General features: G+C 37.9%; 1 protein-coding gene across 1 annotated transcript in view; it reads left to right on the forward strand.

The window, feature by feature from the left end:
- LOC132404486 (cAMP-specific 3',5'-cyclic phosphodiesterase 4D) overlaps window positions 1-23,288 on the forward strand; it is a 416,161-nt gene that overhangs the window by 124,061 nt on the left and 268,812 nt on the right. The window contains exon 3 of the mRNA XM_059988642.1: window positions 5,331-5,460. Within this exon, the coding sequence (XP_059844625.1) occupies window positions 5,419-5,460 (42 nt within the window). The 5' untranslated portion in view covers window positions 5,331-5,418. The remainder of the gene's footprint in view (window positions 1-5,330; window positions 5,461-23,288) is intronic.

Consider the following 23,288-nt stretch of genomic DNA (forward strand, 5'->3'; position numbering starts at 1 on the left):
TGACAGTGCTTCTCCTATGGATGCTGCCTGGCCTGCTGTGTTCAATCAGCATTTTGTGTGTGTTGTTCCACAGCCACTGAATTTACTTTCAAGGACTCTTCATCTCATGTGCTCAATATTTATTGTTTGTTTACTTATTACTTCAAACATGAGAAAATCTGCAGATCCTTGAAATCCGAAGCAACCCACAAAACGCTGGAGAGGTCAGTCAGCATCTATGGGAAAGAGTAAACAGTCAATGTTCTGGGCTGAGACCCTTCTTCAGAACTGAAAAAGGGTCTTGACTCTAAATGTCCACAGTTCACTCTTTTACATGGACCCTGCCTGACCTGTTGAGTTCCACCATCATTTTGTGTGTGTTGCTTATTTATTATCTCTTTTTTCTCTTTTTCTATTTGTAATCTGTTGTCCTTTGCACATTGAGTTTTTGTCTTGTTGGGCATGGTCTTTCATTGATCTTGTTGTGTTTCTTGCATTTACTGTGAATACCAGCAAGAAAATGAATCTCAGGGTTGTACATAGTCACATATATGTACTTTGATAATAAATATATTTTGAACTTTAAATGGAACCTGAAGGTTAGAGATGTGATTATAAGATAAACCTACCTCAATTGTATGTTTGAACATGTTTTTTAAGTGTTTGTCTTTATTTTGTGGTTACTACTGGGCACTTTCTCTTTTTCATCCCAATACTGATATTATCTTCCTAACATACTTTATGCATGTAATGATGTCACCAAAATCTGTAGCATCCATTATTTATTTACCAACCAAAATCTTATGATTTGAAAATTCTTAAGTCTATTCCCCTTTATTTCATATGTGTGCCATCTGAACTTCGCTGAGGAACAACAAGGAAAACAAACAGGTTATGAAAGTTCAGGAACCATTGCACCAAATTTAAGCATTACCCCAGTTGATAAGATGAGAACCAAACATTGATTTTCTGCACCAGTGGTAGCCAGGATTTTCCCACAATGTTGACACAGCTTTTACTAGAATTCTTGTATGAATGCTGTGATTTATTGATATGCAATGACTTTCATTTAATTGCATTGTACATGTGAGCTGAACTGTAATTTTCTTTCTGAGAAAAAAATCATCAAAAAAGGTCCTCTGAAGGTAACAATAATTTGGATTCAAAATGAAACTATCGAATATATCCCAAGTATAAAATGACTCTGGTGTTTTGTGGATCTTTATTCCCATGAAAGTTCTTGGAGTTTCAAGTATTTTGCTGAGACAACATTTCACTGCTATGACTTTGGCTCACAGATTGCTGCTGTTTGTGTTCTGACAGGAACTTCTCCTCAGAACATCAAGATTGTTGAAATGAAAAAGCCTCCATCAATGAGAACAGCATCACAGTTTACCTTTTTCCTGAATTCAGTGATCAAAGTGTGAAAATACAAGCCTTGCTTTCAATAAACCAGTAGTCCCCAAATTACAAAGTCTTCTCATAATCCCATTATATTTTGGTTTGAACCTTGGCTTTTTATCTTTGTGATTCAATTGAAAGAAAGTATAAATTATAAATCCCGCTGTCATTGCAGAAGTATTACTATTACTTTTATATTACTGAACAGAGATAAAACAAAAATACGAATGCTCAGACCTGAAATAACAAATCAAATGTTTGAAATTATAGAACTGAAGAATAATGGAACAGCTTCTGCACAAGAGGAGGCTTTTTGTTCATCATGTCTACGTAGACTCTTTATTTTCACCCACCAGTTCAATCTTCACAGCCTTTCTATTTTTTTCTGCTCTATATTTACTCCTCTTGACAACCACAGTGGAACTTGTCTTCACTGCATCTACAGTCAGTGTATTCCAGATTTCAGCTGCACATTGGATATAAACATTTTATTATCACATTCTTAAATCCAATCCCCTTGCTTTCATACCTGTGTCCTCTGATCCTCAAGGTCTCCACCAAAGGAGGCAACCTTCTATTATCCTCATAATCAGAATCAGGTTTAATATCATTGGCATATGTCACAAAATTTGTCGTTTTGCAACAGCAGGATCTTGAAATGCATAATAAAAAAAAAATTTGGGAAGTTCCGCTTTTGGCGGATTGAGTGGAGATGATTGACAAAGTGGTCCCCCAATTTACAACAGGTCTCGGCAGTGTAGAGAAGTCCACAGTGGGAGCAGTGGATACAGTAGACAACCCCCAGCAGGTCTGCAGGTGAGGTGTTGCCCCACCTGGAAGGACTGTTTGGGGTTCTGGATGGAGGAGAGGAGGAAGGTGAATAGGGAGGTGTAACACTCGGGCTGCCTGTGAGGGGTAAGTGCTGGAAACGACAAAGGGAGGAAGATTAGTGGGAAGGGATGAATGCACATGTTTATTATCACTGATGGTGTAATTTGTTGTCTAGCAGCATCAGTACAGTGTAAGGACATACAATACTATAAATTACCAAATAAATAGCTAGTGTAAAAGTAAAGGAATAACAAGGCAGAGTTCATGTTTTCTTCAGAAGCAACTTCATCCTTTGTGAACACAATTGCAACATTTTCACTCAGTGCCTTTTACAGTGGCCTCAACATGGGTTTTGAGTGGCCTACTCCTCCTTGTGCAACACTTGTATTGTTTATTTGCTTCCAGAACTTTTTGGATTTTCATTTGTATACTCTTTTGTCTCAGTTTATATTTTTCACACTCCCTCTGATTTTTCTGTCAGCCTGGTTCACACTGTTATTTACAGTCCAGTACTTTTCATCTGCAGCCTTTTATTTTGCTTTATTTTTCTCTATTTCATCCTTTGTCCAGGGAGCTCTGCATGTATTTGCTGTATGCCAGTTTGTTTCTCTTTTGTCCTGCTTGGAAATCTGCTTCAGCTGCACCTCAACCATCTCTTCTTTAAAGGCGGCTCACTGTTCTGTCACCGTTCTGCCTGTCAGTTTTTGGTTTCAATTTATCCCTCCTCATCCCATTGAAATCTGAAACAAATACCAAAAATGTTGAAAATATTTTCAGGAAAACAGCATCTGTGTTAAGCAAAACAGAGGATGTTTCAGATCAAAGGCTCTTCATCAGAACCTTTAGTCTTAATTGCTTTTTCTTTGGATTTCTTGATCTCATTTTCTGTAGTGAATCTAAATCCTTTGATGTTACAGTCATTCTCTCCTATATATTCGCCACAGAAACCTGGCCAACCTCACCCATCTCATGTCCCTGACCAGATCCGGCAATGCTTCCTTTTCAATGAATGACCAATATACCAGGGAATTATCCTGGTCCACCTTAAGAACTATTCACCCTTTCTGCCCTGAAAAGTTTAAATAATTAAAGCCCACCTTAATAATTAGTTTTTGCACTTCTCTGCAATTCCTTTGCATATTTGCTCCTCTGCATTTCTCTCACTTTTTGGTGATCTCAGCAGTGTAATGTTGTCTCTATTATTCTGTAGCTCCAGCTCAATCTGATATAAGTACAGAAGATTATAAGAGGCTTTAGTTAGGAGTAAAAGACTTCTTCCTGTGGTGTTTGTGTGGAAAATAAGAGTCAGAGAAAGAAATTTTAAAGAGGATCTGAGGATAAGATTTTTTTTTACACATCTGGACCATGGTGGAATCGGATGCAGTTTCTGCATTTCAGAAAGGTTTAGATTGGTACCTAATGGGCAAGGCATAAAAGGTTGTAATATAAGTAAATGGGAGTGGCGTGGAAGAGCAAAAAGGTCAGTAAGAATGTGAAAGTCTGAAGATGCAGTTTCTCTGCTTCACAATTCTATGACGATGACAAACAATTTCTGTCTTTGAGATCTCTTTGCTATCTTCTTTCTCCAGCACTGTAATATTCTCTTTAAACAATAAAGCTGCACCTCTTCCTTTCTTGCCTTTTATCACTTTCCAGAAGCTGGGAATACTTAATGCCTAATCCTCCCCTATTTTATTTATCTGTATTAACCTCCATATTATATTTCCAACCTCAACAACTTCTGCTTAAACTAGATTTAGTTGTTATCTCATTTCCATTTCTTATGGATCTCAGTTAAATCCTTACAGTGACCTTCATCTTGAATGTACTGTTTTTCCCAGTTATTTGTGTGTTTATGCTTTAATCTTATCTCGTAATTCTTCCTTATTCTATTTCTATTTGCTGGTACCCTCTTAATCCTATTCAGCCTGCCCCTTCCAGATATACTCTTGGATATCCTTGCCCTCCACCTTTTAATGTTGCCTCTTTACTTTTGTAACTACTCCCTCAGCTAATCTCTGTCTTCTGTTTCCAGCTTTTTTTTGCTCCCTACTGATTCTACCTTCAGGTTTCCAGCTCCTCCTAACTACTCTAGCACTAGGAGACTTCCTGTTGAGCAAATTAATCCCTATGAATTGTCGAGGTCCTTCCACAGAATCCATTTCCATTCCTCAGGAATCTATAGCCATTCTTCCCACACCATCTCCAGCCACAGGATCATCTAAATGATCTTTTACTTCTACATTTACATTCCCATGTGTCACCCGGAATAATAGAAAAACTTTGAGATTGTACTTTTTCAATTTCTTCCCTAACTCTTGTAAGTCTGCCTGCTGGACTCCATCCATCTTTCCACCTTCTGTCCTTGATACTGATGCAAACCATGAACTCTAACTATTAACTCTCCCCTTCAAGCTGTTCTGCAATTGCCTAACAATGTTCATGAACGTGCTTCCAGAGAGGCACCATACGGTATTTGCCTGTGGCCATGACTAAGACCACAGGTATATTTGCTTATCCCTCTAACAATTGAATCACCTGTCACTTTTGCACCCTCATTTTCCTCCCCACCCCCAGTAAATAAGTCAATCAATATATACAAGGGGTTAGAGGGTAGTGTGGTAAATCTTTTCCCTCATTTTTTATCTGCAAACATTTTTGACTTTGTAAAGCTATGAAAGATTAAAAATATGCCACATTAAAAGGCTGTCCTCGCAGCATTTATTTTCAAATGTTTATTCTTTTCATTCAAAAGTAGTATTGATTAAGAAAATATGACATGGTTGATATTACATCAACTATTTAAAAGAATAATTGACCAAAGAGTTCCTTCTGGATATCCCTAGCATATTGACATTTTCTCTCCGATCCCTGCAGAGTTACTTCATCAGCAGTGTTTATGATTTACCCATCATAAGTGTGAAAGACAATTAGTTTCACAAGTCATAAATATTCACTAGCTCTATAATCTTTGGTGCCAAATTGTTTTATTCAGGCTACAACAATGAGTATAATCTATTAAATGTTTTATTTGATACCTTGGTTTGAATTGAATTATTCTGCTATTCTGATTTATGTTATTTTTTATCAAGCATCTTTAAAATAATTTTTATTTTCAGTGAAGGATCTTAGTGGACTTTAATTTGAGACCGTGGAAGTTTGGAAATCAGCAGAAAGCTGTAAAAACAGGATAACTGAAACTTCGTCATGAATAAAACTAACAGCGTTGCAGCTGCCAACAGTGAGAGTGTAAGTGAGACAGTTACAATTGCTTATATAAAAATTTAAACAATGCAAAACAAAAAGCCATAAATTTCACTTAAATATTGAAATCATACTTTAATAAAATGGCTTCTGAAAGAATATTAGAAAACAATAGATATCATGGCTTAGGAAGTAGACATAGCTTGAAGACGGTTCAGTTTAAGAACAGAATGAAATGGATTTTATGTGCACAACAGCCATGAGTGCTATTTTCTACACAGAATGGGTAATTGTATTTGTGTACAGTTATTTTGTTCTTTGACTAGTGTTTTGTCTATGGTTGCAGGGAGCTTTTCTTCCCTCCAGCACACAAATAGTGAACTGATAATTCTGCATTATGTATTATTCCTTGGCTACCTTAATCCTAAATGCTTGGACTGTCAGCCATAACCACTCTGAGCTGCTGAGGTCCAATTCCTTTGTTATATTAATGTATTACTACATTTGCCAAACATTGTAGACATTCATTGTGTCAATTCAATGCATTAATGTGTGATTGAAAACTGTTGCTCAAGTCAAGCTAATATGGAAGATCAGAAGCATTGGATTTGAGCCAATATAATTGCAAGAAGTCTGCCAAGTAAGTTGCATAACCTGAAGGTCTTATTGGGAATGACTGAATAAAATTAATTGGAATAGTAGCAAGATGGAATGATTACTGTCAGTGAAATAAATAAGTAGAATAAAACAAAAAGTTTAGAAAAAATAGTTAATCATAAAAAAAGCTGACAGGGCAAATTAAATTAACTGCAGCACTGAAGCACATAAAAGGAAAGATATAAAACGGGACGGGAGAAAATCAGAGATGTATTGGCAGAACCATTATATAGTCATGTAAGTAAGTTCCCTTAGCTTTTTAAGTAGACTTTTAGGCCAGGGTGTAAACCATAATTACGAAATGTAGACCAAACTTCAGATGCTATGTGCTAACGAGCTAAGTATATTTATTAGGTGGAGAATTCAATTTATGTGAAACTGTCTGGAAGATTATATTTCTACTACTTAGACAGGAAATAAATTCCAAGAATTCTTGAGCAAGTACTTTAAGAATCAATTTATAAAAGAGCCAATCCATTGATAAATCATCCTAGGCTAGATTGAGTAAGAGGAATGATTAAGATGCCAACTTGTAGGAGTGTTTTGGCTTTAAATACAAGTGATCACAATGTGATCATTTTTGATATTAGAGTTGAGCAGTTATTAAAATCCAATCAGATCTTCGTGCTTAAGTGCTTGGGAAGTATCATTTCAGTGACAATTGCTTTAAATGTGGTTAGGAGTTCCTCTAAATACTGAATTCATTGGACAGATGCTTTAAACATAATGCCACTTACTTTTGCTTGAAGCAGCCTAGAAAGGAAATTGAATATAAAGCTTCTAAAGCCATGAAGAATCATCACACAGAATTAAAATGGTTTATAAGCCAAAAACTATTCCAGGAGTGTAAAAATGTAAGCAAAGTGGCAATTAAAAGTTGATTTAAAGATTTCTATATTAATAGAAACAGTAGAATTGGAGATGGAGTGATACTGAGTGAGGGCATGATAAACAAAGGAGTAAATCTGAGAAAGGAATCAATGAGATTCTGGAGGTAAGGTATTACAGAATCCACTTGCAACCAACTTCAGCTACAAAACTAAGGGAAACAAAATGTAAAGACAGATACAATAGAGTATCCATAGGAAAACAGAAGGGAAATTGGAGAAAATCATGGCATACCAGACTGAAGGGAGTGAAGAAAACAGACGCAGTAGACAAAAACACAATGTGCTCTACATTCTAAATGTTTATCAGTTTCTGTAATTGCCAGGGAAGGAGCACATAACATCCATTTTGGTTACATTCATCAAAGCCGCTGTTAAAGATTTGGTATCAGGGCATTCTAATAGAATGATAACATCCAATATGTGTTCAGCAGGGGAGATCTTGCCAGTCTTTAAGTGTGACAAATAACTTGCCAGTAATAAGTTGGTGGAGGACAGAATGGAATAAGTATACCGTGGGATGAAGATTAACATTAAATGAATAATTGATCAGAATGAAGGAACTAGAATAAAGTATGCAGTTAGGAAAGGGACATGAGATAAATAATGGAGTGGTAAAACAAGGACTGAAATAATTTGAGGTGGGAGAACTATGTGAAATAAATAAATCAATAAGCAGAGAAAACAGGAAATAAATGATTTAGATTGAAGAGGGACTGGAGCAGATTTTCTTCTGCCATAGACTGAGGTAATTCAAAACTGTCTGAAAGGCAGAGATCGGCAGTAATCATTAATCCCTCCTTCTTCTCATTCTGTGAGCTGTGCTGAGAGGATGCAGCAATATAAATTATATGAAAATATATTCCAAATTATTCTGCAGCCAGTTGCTAAAAATGTTAGGTATATAGCAAGAGCAAGCAGCCTCAGAAGATCAGTCATGATCTGTTATTTGACATCTTTCATCTCAAAGGAATAGAATAGTACGAACAAGGTATATTGTTACTCTGAGCCTTGCTAAAAGCTAATAATTTTAGAGTCATGTTCAATACAGCCCAATCCACTGGTGTTTATTATCCACTCCTAATCACTACAGAATTGAGGGTATAGTTACAAATCAACTGTACTGGACTGGAGTCACAGATTGCCTTCTTTGAAGGACATTACTGAACAAAATGGGATTCAACAACAATTCACTAGATTCATGCTTACCAGTTCACAGCTGATTTCTTAAAATCAGCTTTAATTCTTGGCTTCAATTTGCCATGGTAGGATTTGAACCTGCGTGCAGAGCTTACCTCAAAGTTAAACAAATGGGCTCAGAAGTACTGATAGTCAGTCAATAGTCCCACAGGGACGCATTGGGTTATTGCAATGCAGGGGACAATTCAGTCCTGATCTCTATAGCTATGCATTACAATGCGGACATCAAGAATGAGCTGTAGCTTAGATAGTACAGGTGAATTTGAGCTCTCACACTCATGCCGAAATCATCATGAGACTTTGGAACAGAGCATAATTGTACGGAGCCTAAGGCTGAGGTAATCCTCATGTCCTGTCTCTCAGCTTTGTTCATGAATTACTGGCATGTATATCGCAAACACCTTAATCTGAACGAGGCTGGTGACCATGCTTGTTAAGGAGTTTTTAAAAATTTTACTTAATATTTATAAATATTTCTAGTTTCTGAATTTTTTTCAGATTGGTAAGCCCATTGAATATTTACAAAATGCCTTTGTTGATCAGACACACTTTAAAAATTGTTCAAAGTTTTTTGATAGCAGAGAGTTGTCAATAGGTCATCGGGTTGATCTGCAAGTGGAGCCATAGAATCTTTGGCTGAAGCCAGTTCACTGTGTGAGGCTTGCTCCATCTGTTGAGACACCCTAGCAGCAACTTGTCAAAGATGATTCAACCTGAGAACTATTGGAAAAATGTGGTGGATGTGGACGATTGCTAAGGTTGGTTACAAATGGTCATTATTAGGCTGACCTTTGGGATCTTGATGTTTGCAAGCTGACTCCCCTATGTCATATATTACAAAAATGTTCTCGAAAAAAAATTCCATAACTTTTTTATGAATTGGACCATTCTGAAATGAGGCAAGGAGTTCCGCTGATAAGTTGCTTCTCTTTTAAAGCACATTAGTAATCACCTTCTTTGTTAATTTACATTTAAAATAAACCAATATCAAACAATTTTCATGGTGCTTCATTGAAATGGACAAGTGGATATGCTATGTATTTCTGTAGCAGTTGCCTTTTATCCACCTTGTTAAAGGTTGACCTTTAAACGTCTGATCCCCTACTTAGGGTGCTCCTGTCATCCTGTGTCAGTGTGGAACAACAGCAGCAACATGTTGATTAGAAAGCTGAGTGGAATAAATGTGGAGCTCAGAGATGTGCACGTTTGAATATATGCCGTCGCAATGATGGATTTAAGTAAATTCAGCTACTCAATAGCATTTGAAGAAACAAAAATTCATCGGGCAGGAGGAGGCAAGGGAGAGTCAAGGCGAGTAGAAGCAAGGCAGAGTTGAGGCGCATTATGAGCCTGTCCCCGAGAACGAGGAAAGACACGAGGTTCAATCAATTTAAGTGCTGGGCCGAATTAAGAAGGGAGAGAGGCAGAAGGAAGGAAATGATAGCCAGTTAGTCTGACCTCAGTGGTTGGGAAGGTGTTGGAGTTGATTATTAAGCATGTGGTTTTGGAGTACTTGGAGGCAAAATGACAAAGTCTGCAGTCAGCACGGTGTCCTTAAGGGAAAATCTTACCTGACAAATCTATTGGGATTCTTTGAAGAAGTAACAAGCAGTATAGACATAGGAGAATTGGTGGAAGTTATGTACTTAAATCTTCAGAAGGCCTTCGATAAGGTGCCACACATGACACTGCTTAACTAGTTAAGAGCCCATGGTATTATAGGAAAGATACCAGCATGGATAAAGAGGAGGTAAAGAGTGTGAATAAAGGGAGCCTTATCTTGTTGGCTGCCGGTGATTAACGGTGTTCCACAGTGTCAGTGTTGGTACAGCTTCTTTTTACGTTATATGTAAATGATTTGCATGACAGAATTGATGGCTTTGTGGCCAGGTTTGCGGACCACACAAAGATAGGTGGATGGGCAGGTAGTTTTGAGGATGTAGTGAGGCTGCAGAAGGACTTAGACAGATTAGGAGAATGGGCAAAGAAGTGGCAGATAGAATATGATGCCGGGAAGTATATGGTCATGCACTTTGGGAGAAGAAATAAAAACATAGACTGTTTTCTAAATGGAGAGACAAGTCAAAAATCTGAGGATCTTGTGTGCCCTTGGGCAGGATTCACTCAAGGTTAATTTGCAGGTTGAATCAGTAATGAGGAAGGCAAATGCAATGCTAGCATTCATTTTAAGAGGACTAGAATATAAAAGCAAGGATGTTATGTTGAGACTTTATAAGGCACTGTTGAAGGCCTCACTTGGAGGATTGTGAGCAGTTTTGGGCCCCTTGTCTAAGAAAGGATATGCTGATATTGGAGAAGGTTCAAAGGAAGTTCACAAAAATGATTTTGGGATTGAAAGGCTTATTATACTAGAAACATTTGATGACTCTGGGCCTGTACTCACTGGAATTCAGAGGAATAAAGGGGGGAAGGATTTCAATGAAACCTATCAAACATTGGAAGGCCTCGATAGATTGAATATGGAGAAGACGTTTTCTATGGTGGGGGAGCCTAAGACCAGAGGACACAGCCTCAGATTAGAAGGATGTTCATTTAGAATGGAGATGAAGAGGAATTTCTTTAGCCAGAGAGTGGTGAATCTGTGAAATTCATTGCCACAGGCTGCTGTGGAGGACGTCTTTGGGTATATTTAATGCAGAGGTTGATAGATTCTTGATCAGTAAGGGCATGAAGAGATGTGGGGCTAAGGCAGGTGATTAGGACTGAGAAGAAATGCATCAGCTATGATGAAATCATGGAGCAAACTCGATGGGCCAAATGGCCTAATTCTGCTCCTGTGTCTCATAGTCTTATGGAAATGCCAAGACAAAAAAGCTAGTCTTGTGGAATAAATGTGTGGCAATAGAGGCATGACTAGAAAAGGGAAATGTCAAGTATAAAACTAGAAACATTAAATACAGGAGCCAGAAGACAGGAGCATTAATAAACAAAATTCTGGGAGCATGATGTAAACAAATAACATTAGATGTTCTCTTGGGAATATGTTTTATATTATTGATGCACATCATGGCTCAGTGCAGTTGGAGAATGTGAACAGTGTTTGCTTTATTTTAGTTTATACAGTATAGACTGCTGCTTGGTGATCAGAAGTGATGGGAAGGATATTTAATAATATCAGTGTTAGCTTTATATGATTATTTCAGTTACTATTTCAAGAAAATATATTTGATTATATGTAATTTGATCAGAAATTGTGAGCTGAATTGGTATTTGTGAGAACCAGAACACTTTCATTTTATTATGAATAATGGGGAATAGCAGAATGGTCCCGATAGGTGTGGATTAGAAGGCAGGGACAAACGCAGGGAAAGAGCCTGGTAGTCAGAACTTTGTACACGCCTGGCGAATTGGTAGGCAGCAGCCACAGTGCCATCCATAGCCATGGGTGGTCGAAGGAGGAAATAGAAGTAGCAAGGAATGTGGGAGCAAGAAAATTAAGTTTAATATATTGAAAAAATAATTTGACGATCATGAGAAGTACTTAGAAATCATGTATAAAACAAGACAGAAATGTGATTGGGTTTTGGACATCAGAAATTTGTTCTACACTGGAACTAAGGCCTGTAATTACATTAGGTTGAGTGTACGCAGCACAATTAGTGCAGAAATGTGACCGCTGGGACAGTTAACGTGAAAATGTGACCAGAACTCCTAGCAATCAGAAGGACATTTTGTATTCAGCTAACAAATACAGGTCTGGGATTTTATTATAGTTTAATGGGGTAAAATAAAAATTTGGTAAAGTGAGCATGTGTGGATATGACGTGTTTGGGGTTCATGGATTTAGTGAGCCATGAGTTTGTGAGTTGTAATGTTCATATGCAACTAGTGTGCTGAGTGTGCATGGGACTCGTACAGTATATTGGGGGCTGTGGACTCATTGACGTGGAGGTGTTGTATTACTGATGTATAGCTGTGAGGAATTAACAAGGAATGGGTGGAATTGATGTGGTTGAGCATGTGGTAGGTTTGAATGGAACTGATGAGGTCTTGGTGTGTGCATTTAGCGAGGCAAAGGTGTGTATACTGATGAAGTAGAGGTATTTATGGAGTGGCTATTCTGGGGTGCATAGATTCAAGAGGCTGATAAGTGTGAACTGGCCAAATGTCATATGGAATTGGTGGTGTCAGGGAACGGTACAGAAGGGCTACGTGGATTGTTGATCTGTGGATATACAAACGGGTGCATAGCAGAAGTTCACTTTGTGTCATAAACTCCCCTGATACTGAGGCAGCTAATCTCGAATTTACGAGATTGGACAAATTATTTCACAACCGATGACAAGACATCTTAGCAGCTCTCAGTTTGATGAGTTTCTGTGAAAATTAGTTGCTTATTAGTTTGTCCACCATTCAGTGAAGAGTTCCACAACACGCTTAGGTTTCTGTGTGTGTGTGGGAGTTCTATCTTTGTGATTTTGTGTTGGAAAATGAACAGTGAATATTATAGTTGATGGCTTTCTCAGTAACTCAACCTTTGCAGTGGTCAGAACAGTATTCAGGATTACGTACTAATCCCACTGTTCATTGTACTGGTTGTGGAGGATGGTGAATAATTTCTGCAGATAAAGGACAGGTGGATGAGCTAGACTCATACCCTGGCCACCCAGATGTGGATAGGAATTACGTGCTTATGGCTGACCCCAGCTACTTGACTATTATGCACAAAATATGTCTTTACTGCCTTTGATATAGTGGTGAGGAAATTACTGACATATATTCAGATTTGGAAGCACACTGCATCCTGTCAAAGGCCACTTTCACCATAAACTTTTAAACCTTTCACTTCAGACTTCAGCCGGTTAAAGACAACTTGTCTTTAACACTGGTTAGCAAAGTTAAGTTAAATTAGACACTACCAACAGAAACAAAAACATGACAGTAAAGGAACTCTAATGGAAGGTTCAGAACTTCTACCCAAAGAGCTTTTGCCAGATTTGCAGTGCATATTGTTGACGCCCATGTCCACTTCCAAAGCTGAATATGTAGGGGTTCCAACACGTTTTATCGCATGAAAGCTGTAAGCTAATACCGAAGGTTGAGTATTAGCTACATATTTTCATCCCTTGTAGAAATGCTCCTGGGGGACAGGCAAATCTATACAGTTGTAGATCTGTTTAGGTGAAGCAACAAAACAGAAAAAAGTCATTGCTGGCCAGTTGGTTTAACTTCAATACGATCAAATTATTGGAATCAGTTCTGAGGGATAATATAAACTTTATTTAGAAGAGACTGAACAATCAGGGACAGTCAGCAATTGTTAGTAGAAGGACATATTAATACCCCTCGATTTATTTTTTGATGCGGGTGACAAACATCAGCAATGATGCTAAAAAGGCAAATTGGATGTTCTTCTTTATTAACTGACACACAGAAAATCAGCAAAGAGAAGTTATGTTAGAATTGTATTAAGCAAACTTGAGCCACAGTTTAAACACATTGCTGCAGAGGGATGGAGGAACTGCTTGAAAATGGGAATATCTGAGAAGATTGCTTTTGACTACAATGGACACAAAGGGCTGAATAGCCTCCTTCTCTTTTGTAAGTTATTTATGATTCTTTGATTTTCAAACAGTGAGGAGCATGTTAGTTAAAAAAAGGAAGAGGGCAATGGATCCAAGGATTGTATCAATTGGATCTAAAATTGGCTGAGAGGCAGTAAGCTGAGGGTATTAATAAATTTTCTTTCTTGCCCGAAGGCCATTATTCTGCCAATAGTACACCTAAGATAAGTTTGGAGACCCAGTACATTAGCATTTTGTACTTTCTGCAGTAGGGTTCTATAAGACTTGGTACTTGTTCATTTGTTTTGTGCATTCATGTTAACTTGGAGGATAGCTCTCATTGTCAGGAACATTTGGGTGGTCTGATCTATCGGGAAGACCAATTAGAAATGGAATTTGATCTGGAGAAGTGTGAGGCAGTGCATTTGGGGAGTTCCAATAAGACAAAGGAATATACAATGCGTGAGAGTATATTTACATGTGTGGATGGACAGAGGGATGGTAGATATTCATATACTCGCAAGTATTAAGAAAGATAGATAAGGGATTTTAAAAGGCAAATTGCATTGAATTGAATTGACTTTATTTCTTACATCCTACACATGAGGAGTAAAAATCTTTATGCAACATCTCCATCTAAATGTGCAATGTGCAATCTTAGTAATTCATAATAATTTATAGTAAATAGAACAGTCAATGTAACATAGAATACACTCAAATCATCATGAGTTAATCAGTCTGATGGCCTGGTGGAAGAAGCTGTCCCGGAGCCTGTTGGTTCTGGCTTTTATGCTGCAGTAATGTTTCCTGGATGGTAGCAGTTGGAATAGATTGTGGTTGGGGTGACTTGGATCTCCACTGATCCTACCGGCCCTTTTTACACACCTGTCTTTGTAAATGTCCTGAATCACGGGAAATTCACAACTACAGATGCGCTGGACTGTCCGCACCACTCTCTGCAGAGTCCTGTGATTAAGAAAGGTACAGTTCCCATACCAGGCAGTGATGCAGCCAGTCAGGATGCTCTCAATTGTGCTGCTGTAGTAAGTTCTTATGATTTGGGGGCCTATACCAAACTTTTTCAACTGTCTGAGGTGAAAGAGGCGTTGTTGTGTCTTTTTCACCACACAGCTGGTGTGTACAGACCATGTGAGGTTCTTGTTGATGTGGATGTCGAGGAACTTAAAGCTGTTCACTCTCTCAACCCCAGATCCTTTGATGTCTATGGGGTTAGCCCATCTCCATTCCTCCTGTATTTCACAACCAGCTCCTTTGTTTTTGCAACACTGAGGGAGAGGTTGTTTTCTTGACATCACTGTGTCAGGGAGATGACTCTTTCCCTGTAGGCCACCTTGTTATTGTTTGAGATTAGGCCAATCAATAAATGTTTTTCTTTATTAACTGATGCACAGAAAATGAGCAAAGAGAAGTGATGTAAGAATTGTATTAAACACATTGTTGTGGGGGAGCTGGAAAGTAGGAATAAATTTTGACTATCATGGACACAATCATGGTCTGAATAGCTTCCTTCTCTTACATAAATTATTTATGATTTTTTAATATTCTAAGGATAGTTCACTGTGTGACATCTATCTGAATGAACAACAGAATGGATGGATAGTTCCTGGTGGACTAAATATACCACTTATTGGCTTGTTTATCAGTGAACAGTCCAGGGAGAAGATGAAATAATTCATCCCTAAATCTGGCACAACAATGATAAGTACATTATATCAAGACCCAAATAAGTTGAATTGCTATTTTATGATCCTGACACAATATAATTGAACATTAAATTTAGCTATGGATTCCATTTGAATGAAGGAGATGGAGTACAAGTTGCATAGGCTTGTTGAAGAAGAGGGAGAAAATGGCAAAATAATTGAAAGGAATTGAGCCATTCAGTGAATTGGAGGCATTAGATGATGCAAAAGAGTTGACATTTTCTGTTTTCGCAATCAGTAATGGCAGTGTGGAAATACAAGGGTTTTGAGCTTCACAGGAAAGAGAAATACAGAAAATTAATTGTAACAATAGGTCATTTGCAGGGCCTTGGAAATGAAAATCTACCACAAATAAATGGGAAAAATAAATAAATCAGAAATTCCCTTATAATTCCAACACATTTCCACTATTACTCTGTCAGTAGTGCACCTAAAATAAAGTTGGAGCCCCAATATGTTCACTTCTTACACTTCCTATAGAATATAGATTGCTAAGTGGCAAGCACAAGTAACAAACAACGAGTGTCTCCTACACAAGATAGTGCATTGTATGAGATGCTGATCAACTGCATTACTTTTTTTTTGGATGGTATTAAGCTTTCAGAGTGCTGTTGGAGTTGCCTACATTAATACAGGTCAATAGCATTTGATCCACTCCCTACTTGTGCCATGTGATTGCTGGAGGGAGGTGAGCTGCTTCTGCGAGGTAAGAGCCTCTGATCGGCTCTTTTTGCCACAGTGCTTCAACAAGCTGGTTCAGTAGAATTTTGTAGGTCAACAGTTACCCATTGGATGTTTGGCGAGGAGCTTCTGTGATGATTAGCTGACCAACAATTTTCCCATTGATGTTAATTTTGTATTTCACTTGAGTAGCTCTTCTTCAGACCTCATGTGGCTTGGTTCTAAACATGGACACAAAATGAGCTTAACACCAGAGATGAAAGTGATTGCCTTGACATCAAGACAGTGTTTCTGAGTGTGGCATCAAGAAGCCTTATTAGAGCAACCAGAGCATTGACATTGACATTAATCCATTGGCTGGATTCTTGCCTGTAATATAGTGGAGCCCGAATGAAGTGTCTTCCATCTAAAATGCAGATTGGGATTTTCCTTCCATCACCGTTGCTGTCCTGCTGAATACTTCCTGCATTTTCTGTTTTTATTGCAGGGGAAGATTGTTGCTTTGGTTGGAAGCCAATCATCACAGTCTTGGGGGACTTCTGTAAGATTTTCTCGGGTAGAGTCAGAGGACCAATTTCATTCATCTTGGGTCTTCAATGACTTTTCCTTTGCCAAAGGTCAGAAAAAGGATGTTCTTCAAGGACTGCTTAACTTTCAGCTTCCTAGACAATAAAGCAGCTCACACTTGTGTGCAACATTCAGGTTTTCCACATAACTGCCCGATGTAGAATATGTTCTTGAGCATACACTTCTTAATTTGTGCCAAGCAATACAGAATATGCAGAGAAAGACAAAGAAGGACTGGCACCTTCAGGTGCAGTTGCTTTATTCGTCTCTCTCATGACACCTGCTCGTATGCCATAAATATGCATCTCCCCAGAGTGTTGGAGCATGAGGGGAGACCAATTAGAGTTTTATAAAATGATGAGAGACATAGATAGAGTAGACAGTCAGAATCTTTTCACCAGGGTACAAATGTCAAACACCAAAGGACATACTTTTAAATTTGGTGGGGTGGGGGGGTGGTTGAGTTTAAGAGCAGCATGAGGGGCGAGATTTTTTAAGCAGAGTGGTAGGTGCTAGTAATAGGTTAGTAGTGGAATCAGACAGTTTTGAGTTTAAGAGACTTTTGGATAGACACATAAGTATGAAGGTAATGGAGGGAAATAGATGATGCGTAGGATATTTCATCTAAATTGGCATCAAGATTGGCATAACATCAGAACAGTCTGTCCAGTGCTGTGCTGTACTGTTCTATTTTCAATGATCCTCTTATATCCCTTTGCAGAATCAGAGTATCTGTATCATTCCAACTATTTTCATATTGTTGATAGACTTTTAAACCTTTTGCACACTTCCTTGCTCCAGGTCAGTAGTGTAAATACTGGACAATGGTGGGTTAAGAATTGATCTCTGCAGGTTCCATCCCTCCTTCCAATCTGAAAAGTATCCATTGATTCCAATTCCCTGTTTACTATGAAATAATTTCTTATGTGGCACCTTATTAAATGCCTTTTGGAAATCTAAATATATTTATAGGTTCCTCTCTATCAACTCTCTCTGTTACACCCTCAAAGTATCTGAGCAAATTCTACAAACACACATTTATCTTACCGCTTCCTATTTAACATATCTATCAGAACTTTACTGTTTGCTTTTCTGCTACTGGAATGTATTTTCTCAAAATCCACTTTCCCCTAATAAGCTCCTTAGTCTTCTGTTATATTTGTTCATTCAATATGTGTTGTGTTATATGATATGGAAACTGTCCTTCCATGACCATGATTGTTCTTGGCAAATGTTTCTGCAGAAGTGGTTTGCCATTGCCTTCTTCTGGGCAGACACTTTACAAGACAGATGGCCCCAACCATTATCAATACTCTACAGAGATTGTCTGTCTGCCGTCACACAAGTATGATGTGATACGCAACAGCTGCTCAAGCGACCATCCACCACCTGCTCCCATGGCTTCATGTGGCCCTGTTCTGGGGACTATACAGGTGACCAGGGTGACCAGCTTGCTAGGGAGGGAAGAAGCATCTTACACCTCCTTTGGAAGAGACATATCTGCACCCTGCCAACCAATTCTGTTACAGGATCCAATAAAACTTCCTACTCAACTAACTGGTCCTCGACTAGCCCTTGTCACATTGTGAATCCTACCTCACAATTTAGCATTATCCTTTATCTCCTTTGTTCACGATAGGTTGTGAACTTGTATTTGTGCCTTTATCTAGAAAGGTGCCTGGTGGGAGCAGCAACAGGAATTATCTGTCAGTAGCTCCAAGTGGCCCTCCAAAAGGCAGGAAAGTTTAGCCTGGACTTAATTCTTGAAAGAAAATCTGATAGTAGTTTATCCCATGCACTCACTTTAACATCAGGATGTTGAAAGCTTCAGGTACCTGTCTCACTGACAATAGTATAAGACTGATCAATGAAAGTGAGTATAGTGCCTCTTTTTTATCTAGCAGTTTACCAATAAAATGCAATTGTGTCTTTGATAATATGAGTGTAGTCTCAAAAATATTTTTTTGTATTTCTTAAATGCAGAACAGTTACAATAATATAAACAGCTCACAGCATTAGAAAACATGGATGATGAGTGATAATGTTAATGAAAACATGTTGTCATACCTTTCTAATTACAATTGGAGTATTCAGCTCATTGCTGGTTCCAACTTGATTGAGCAATTTGAATGCAAATGCTGTAGTGAGCGCTGCTTCAGTGGCAATCGTTTACCCTGGCTAGATCAAGTAAGTAGGCAAATCATGAGAAAAGTTATTCCTAATGACCTGTGATAAGTCATTTCTCCACCTTCTCCGAACCACTGATAGTCCAGAATTTGGAAACTGGATACAACTGCAGCTATATCTAGGACTTAATTGCATCTAACTAGAAAGGTAAAGAAAAATAATTGTAAGAAAAATGTTGATTACACTGGATCACAACTTTTTTTTTGAAAGTGTTGCTTCCTCAGAATATTTTTTGTTTATGATAGACTGCTTGAAGCTGAGCACAAATATAATTTCAGACTACTTGTATCACATAGGGATTTGGAGAAACAAGAAATTATCTTTTATTGAATATAATGCATTTTATTGGATAACAGTGCTGACACTTTTGCAATAGTTCTGTTAAGCTAACATGTTTTGTTGATGATTTTCATTTGTTCTCAGTGTCTGAGGCTTTTCACTTAGGTGCCCAACAATAATCAGCCAGCATTGATGGATTCCAGTTACCCTGATACTGTTTCCCCACGACTGCAATGTCCAGTGACCGTGCTCATCACTGACAGCACTAAGATTTGCAGGGAAGAAGTCTAAATGGGAATGCAGAAATTGAATCTTTCATGACATGTTGCACTTCATGGATTTGGATGCTTGAAGCATGTTGTCAACCAGCTACACATAGTTTGGTGCGCCTTAGTTGCCAAGAAAATTTGTAACAATATCCTTGAATGCCTTCCATTCCATTTTCTCCAAATACACGAGAAGTTCTTCAAATTGCCTGTCATTGATGACCCATTTGATGTGTGGACCAACAAAAATGACTTCCTTAATTTTGGTGTCAGTTATTCTGATTTGAATTGTGAATTGAAATAAAAATATAGACAATTTTAAAAAATGGTGTGTGATAAGGAAATTTCATGGTGATTTACATGATCAGCAGCTCAAAATTCATAAGGTACACCCCAAAATATTCAGGAAGCAGAATTTTTATGGCACAGCAATATTGATGTTGGTTATTTAAGAGTTAACAGAGCAAATTCTCTTTGTTGACCTCTTCACTGTGATAGAAGCAGATGGGTATAAATCTCTTTTTTAATCCAGCTACTAATTAGCCATAAATATTGGTCATTATCCCTTATTCCTCTTTGTAAAGATTGTGCTGTGGCCAGCTATTCCATCTACATGCAGTGACTGAGAATGGAAGATGAGAATTAGATGGGTTCTGTTTCCATTCCTTCGCCTTTGCCTATTGATAATTTTTTCTCACCAATGAGAGATTTTTCATAATAATACTACTCTGATTGGAAGCTCCCTTGGTCTTTTAGTGTTTAATTAAAAATTAAATTACTCAAACTTTGTGAGGTTTTTTTTGACTACACTAGCCCCGCAACATAAATTTTTACTGAACTCAAAAGTCTTAGTGGACGTGCCTAGATATTGGCGTCATTATGATACTTCCTTGCAATTCCCATTTTCTATTCATCTCACGTATCTATCTGCAGTGTATTGTCTGCATGATTTGTACTGCTTCCATCAGGGACCCAATTTATTCACTAGCAAAAGGGCAATTTTAGTTGTGAATTTCCATACATGCTAACCACATGGTTCGTTCTTTCATACCAGAAAGAGGGTTTTGAATCACACCACTGCATTCAGAGGATTATTGCATCAATGTCTTTGAATTAACTGAGTCAGCAGACCTGTCAAAATGTTCACATTTTTAGCTCTCGGTGTAATAATGCTGTAATCTAATGCTGTCATTAATGCTGACATTTTGATTCTAAATATCTATTCAGATATATCACTAATTTTTTAAAGAAAGAACAAGCTCTATCCTGTTATTTTTCCACAAATACAAATATGAACTCATTATTCACAAGCTACCTCCAACGCACACTAACTCATTGATTTTTCTCTTCCAGCTCCCACTCTGTAATTTCCTTAAATAAGAACATAAGTAGAAGCAGCAGAAGTAGACTATTCAATCCCTCCAAGCTGCTCTGTCTTTTAACATAATCATGGATAATCTTCTCCTCAACATCACTTTCCTGCCATAAGTCCTTGATTCTCTAATATCTAGAACTCTATCAATTTCTGTTTAGAATGTGTAATAAATGGATCTGCATATAATTAATATGCGTTAAATTTAAGAATTTGATGCAGAACAGATATCTTTAAGTATGACCAAATGTATTCATTGTACTTTCCGGCAGGCAAGACATTAGCAGGGTTCGTGTAAGAATGCGATTAGTACAGGGAGCAATACAAGACTTTTGAAAGCCAGTGTACCAAATAAATGAAAATATACATAAGTAAGAAAATATCTTAATTACTATTGCTAGTTTTCCCTTAAACTGAATATGTCAACTTGTAATTATAGAAACAGTTACTTTGAAACTTTAGGCATTGGCACACTGCAAAGTTTGCTTAATTATAGGCAAAAGCCTTATTCAGTATTCATTGTCCATATTACCAAATGGAATAAAAGAACTAACATTTTGTTACTTGAACAGATTAGGATTCCCTGCAAATTTCAGGAGTACAAATATCTGCTCGCCAGTGTTCAAAGAAATCTATTGAATAGAAAACATTGACTGCTCAGCTGAAAATATTCTGGTTTTGATCAAATTATCTTCCAGCTATATTGTTTTGTCTTAGTTTGCCCAAAATATAATTAAAATTGTTATTAGGTAGTCAGGGTTCTAAGCCCCATTATAGTCAGTCACCTTCCCTTCTTTCTGGCAGTCTTCTAGTAATCCTAAAAACAAAACACTTTGAAATCTGAAATGCAAAGAGACAATACTAGAAATAATGTAGAGTTCAGAGAGAGTCTGTGGAGGAAGAATTAACATTTCAGAGTGATGATCTTTAAGCTGAATTAACGATTGTTAAGGCAGCAGTCCTGTTCAGATCTTCCTTGCTCATCAGCTTTGTGCTCCATCTTGTTGGAAGGATAAAGGCCTTTTTACATAAATGGCATTAATCCCAGGAATGATGAATGAGAGCAGATGGAGCTGAACAAAAGAAAAGTATTTCTGGTCTGACCTTCTCTGTCTGGAAGGAAAAAAATTCAACATCAAATTTTCCCAAGCATCTGCACGCCAAGGTGAGATGGATCCAGTGTGTCAGTTCACTCTATAACTAGGATCTCCACAATGTGTACAAAAAGGTGAACACTGGAACATTTTACATCTTATTATTAGGAAACTCTCCAGATTTAAGTATTTTTAGAGTAAATCAGATGTACTCTTTTTATAAACCATTGTAAAACACAGAGTGAGGACTGGCCCTGAGGCTCAGAAGAAAAGATTGAAGGCAGAAAGAATTCTAGTGAGCTATTTGCATTATAATGGGTGATGTGCTGACACACCAACTGGCAGGTAGCAAATGTTGTTCCTTTAGTTAAGAAGGCTGGGAAAGGAAAACCTGGGAACTATAGACCAAGAAGTATAACATCTGTGGTAGGTAATTTACTGGAGAGCATTCTGAGGGATAAGGTATATGTACATCTGTAAAGACAGGGTTTGATTGGAAGTAATCAGCATGGTTTTGTGCATTGGGAGATCATGACTTGAAGACTTGAATGAATCTTTTGATGAGGTGACCTAGAAACTTGATGTACCAGGCCAATAAATGCGTTTATATGGACTTCAGTAAGGCCTTTGATACATGGTTGGCTGCTCTGAAAGGTGAGCATGGAATCCTGGGAGGGCCGATTAACTGTGTACACAATTGGTTTGATGATAGAAAGGAGAGTCTGATGGTGGAAGGTGGTTTCTTGGATTGGAAGCTAGTAATTAGTGGTGATCTCAGGAGTCAGTACAAGGACCATTATTTTTGTCATCTGTATCAATGTTTTGGATATGATTGTACAAGACATGCTTTGCAGATGACAATAAAACATATCATATACTGTAGTGGCCAATGAAGGAGGTTATCAAACAATACAATCTGATTGTGATCGGCTGAATAAGTAAGCTAAGGAATGGCAAGTGGAGTTTGGTTTAGAAAAAATACAAGGTGTCATAATGTGGTAAGTCAAATCCAGGTAAGACTTTCACTGTTATCATCTGGGGAGTGTTGCAGAACAAATGAAACTTGAGTGCAAGTATGTAGTTGACTGAAATTGGAATCACAGGTAGACAAGGCAGTGAAGAATGCTTTTGGCATGTTGGCCTTCGTTAGTTAGAGCACTGAGTATGTACATTGGGAAGTCAAGATGGAGTTGTCCAGGTTGCCGGTGAGGCTGAACTTGGAATATTTTTTTTAGTTGTGGTCAACCTGATCAAAGAAAGATGTTATTAAAAGGGAAAGAGTGCAGAAAAGAAGTGGAGTGGCTGCCAAGAAATGAGGGAGAGGTTGGACAGGTTCGGAGATTTTTCTCTAGAGCATAGAAAACTTAAAGGGTGAGCTTAAAGAGGTGTATAAAATCATGGCGGGTATAGAGAGGGTGAATGCACTCAACCTTT

Source organism: Hypanus sabinus, chromosome 14 (genome assembly GCF_030144855.1).
Source record: "Hypanus sabinus isolate sHypSab1 chromosome 14, sHypSab1.hap1, whole genome shotgun sequence".
Classification (NCBI taxonomy): domain Eukaryota; kingdom Metazoa; phylum Chordata; class Chondrichthyes; order Myliobatiformes; family Dasyatidae; genus Hypanus; species Hypanus sabinus.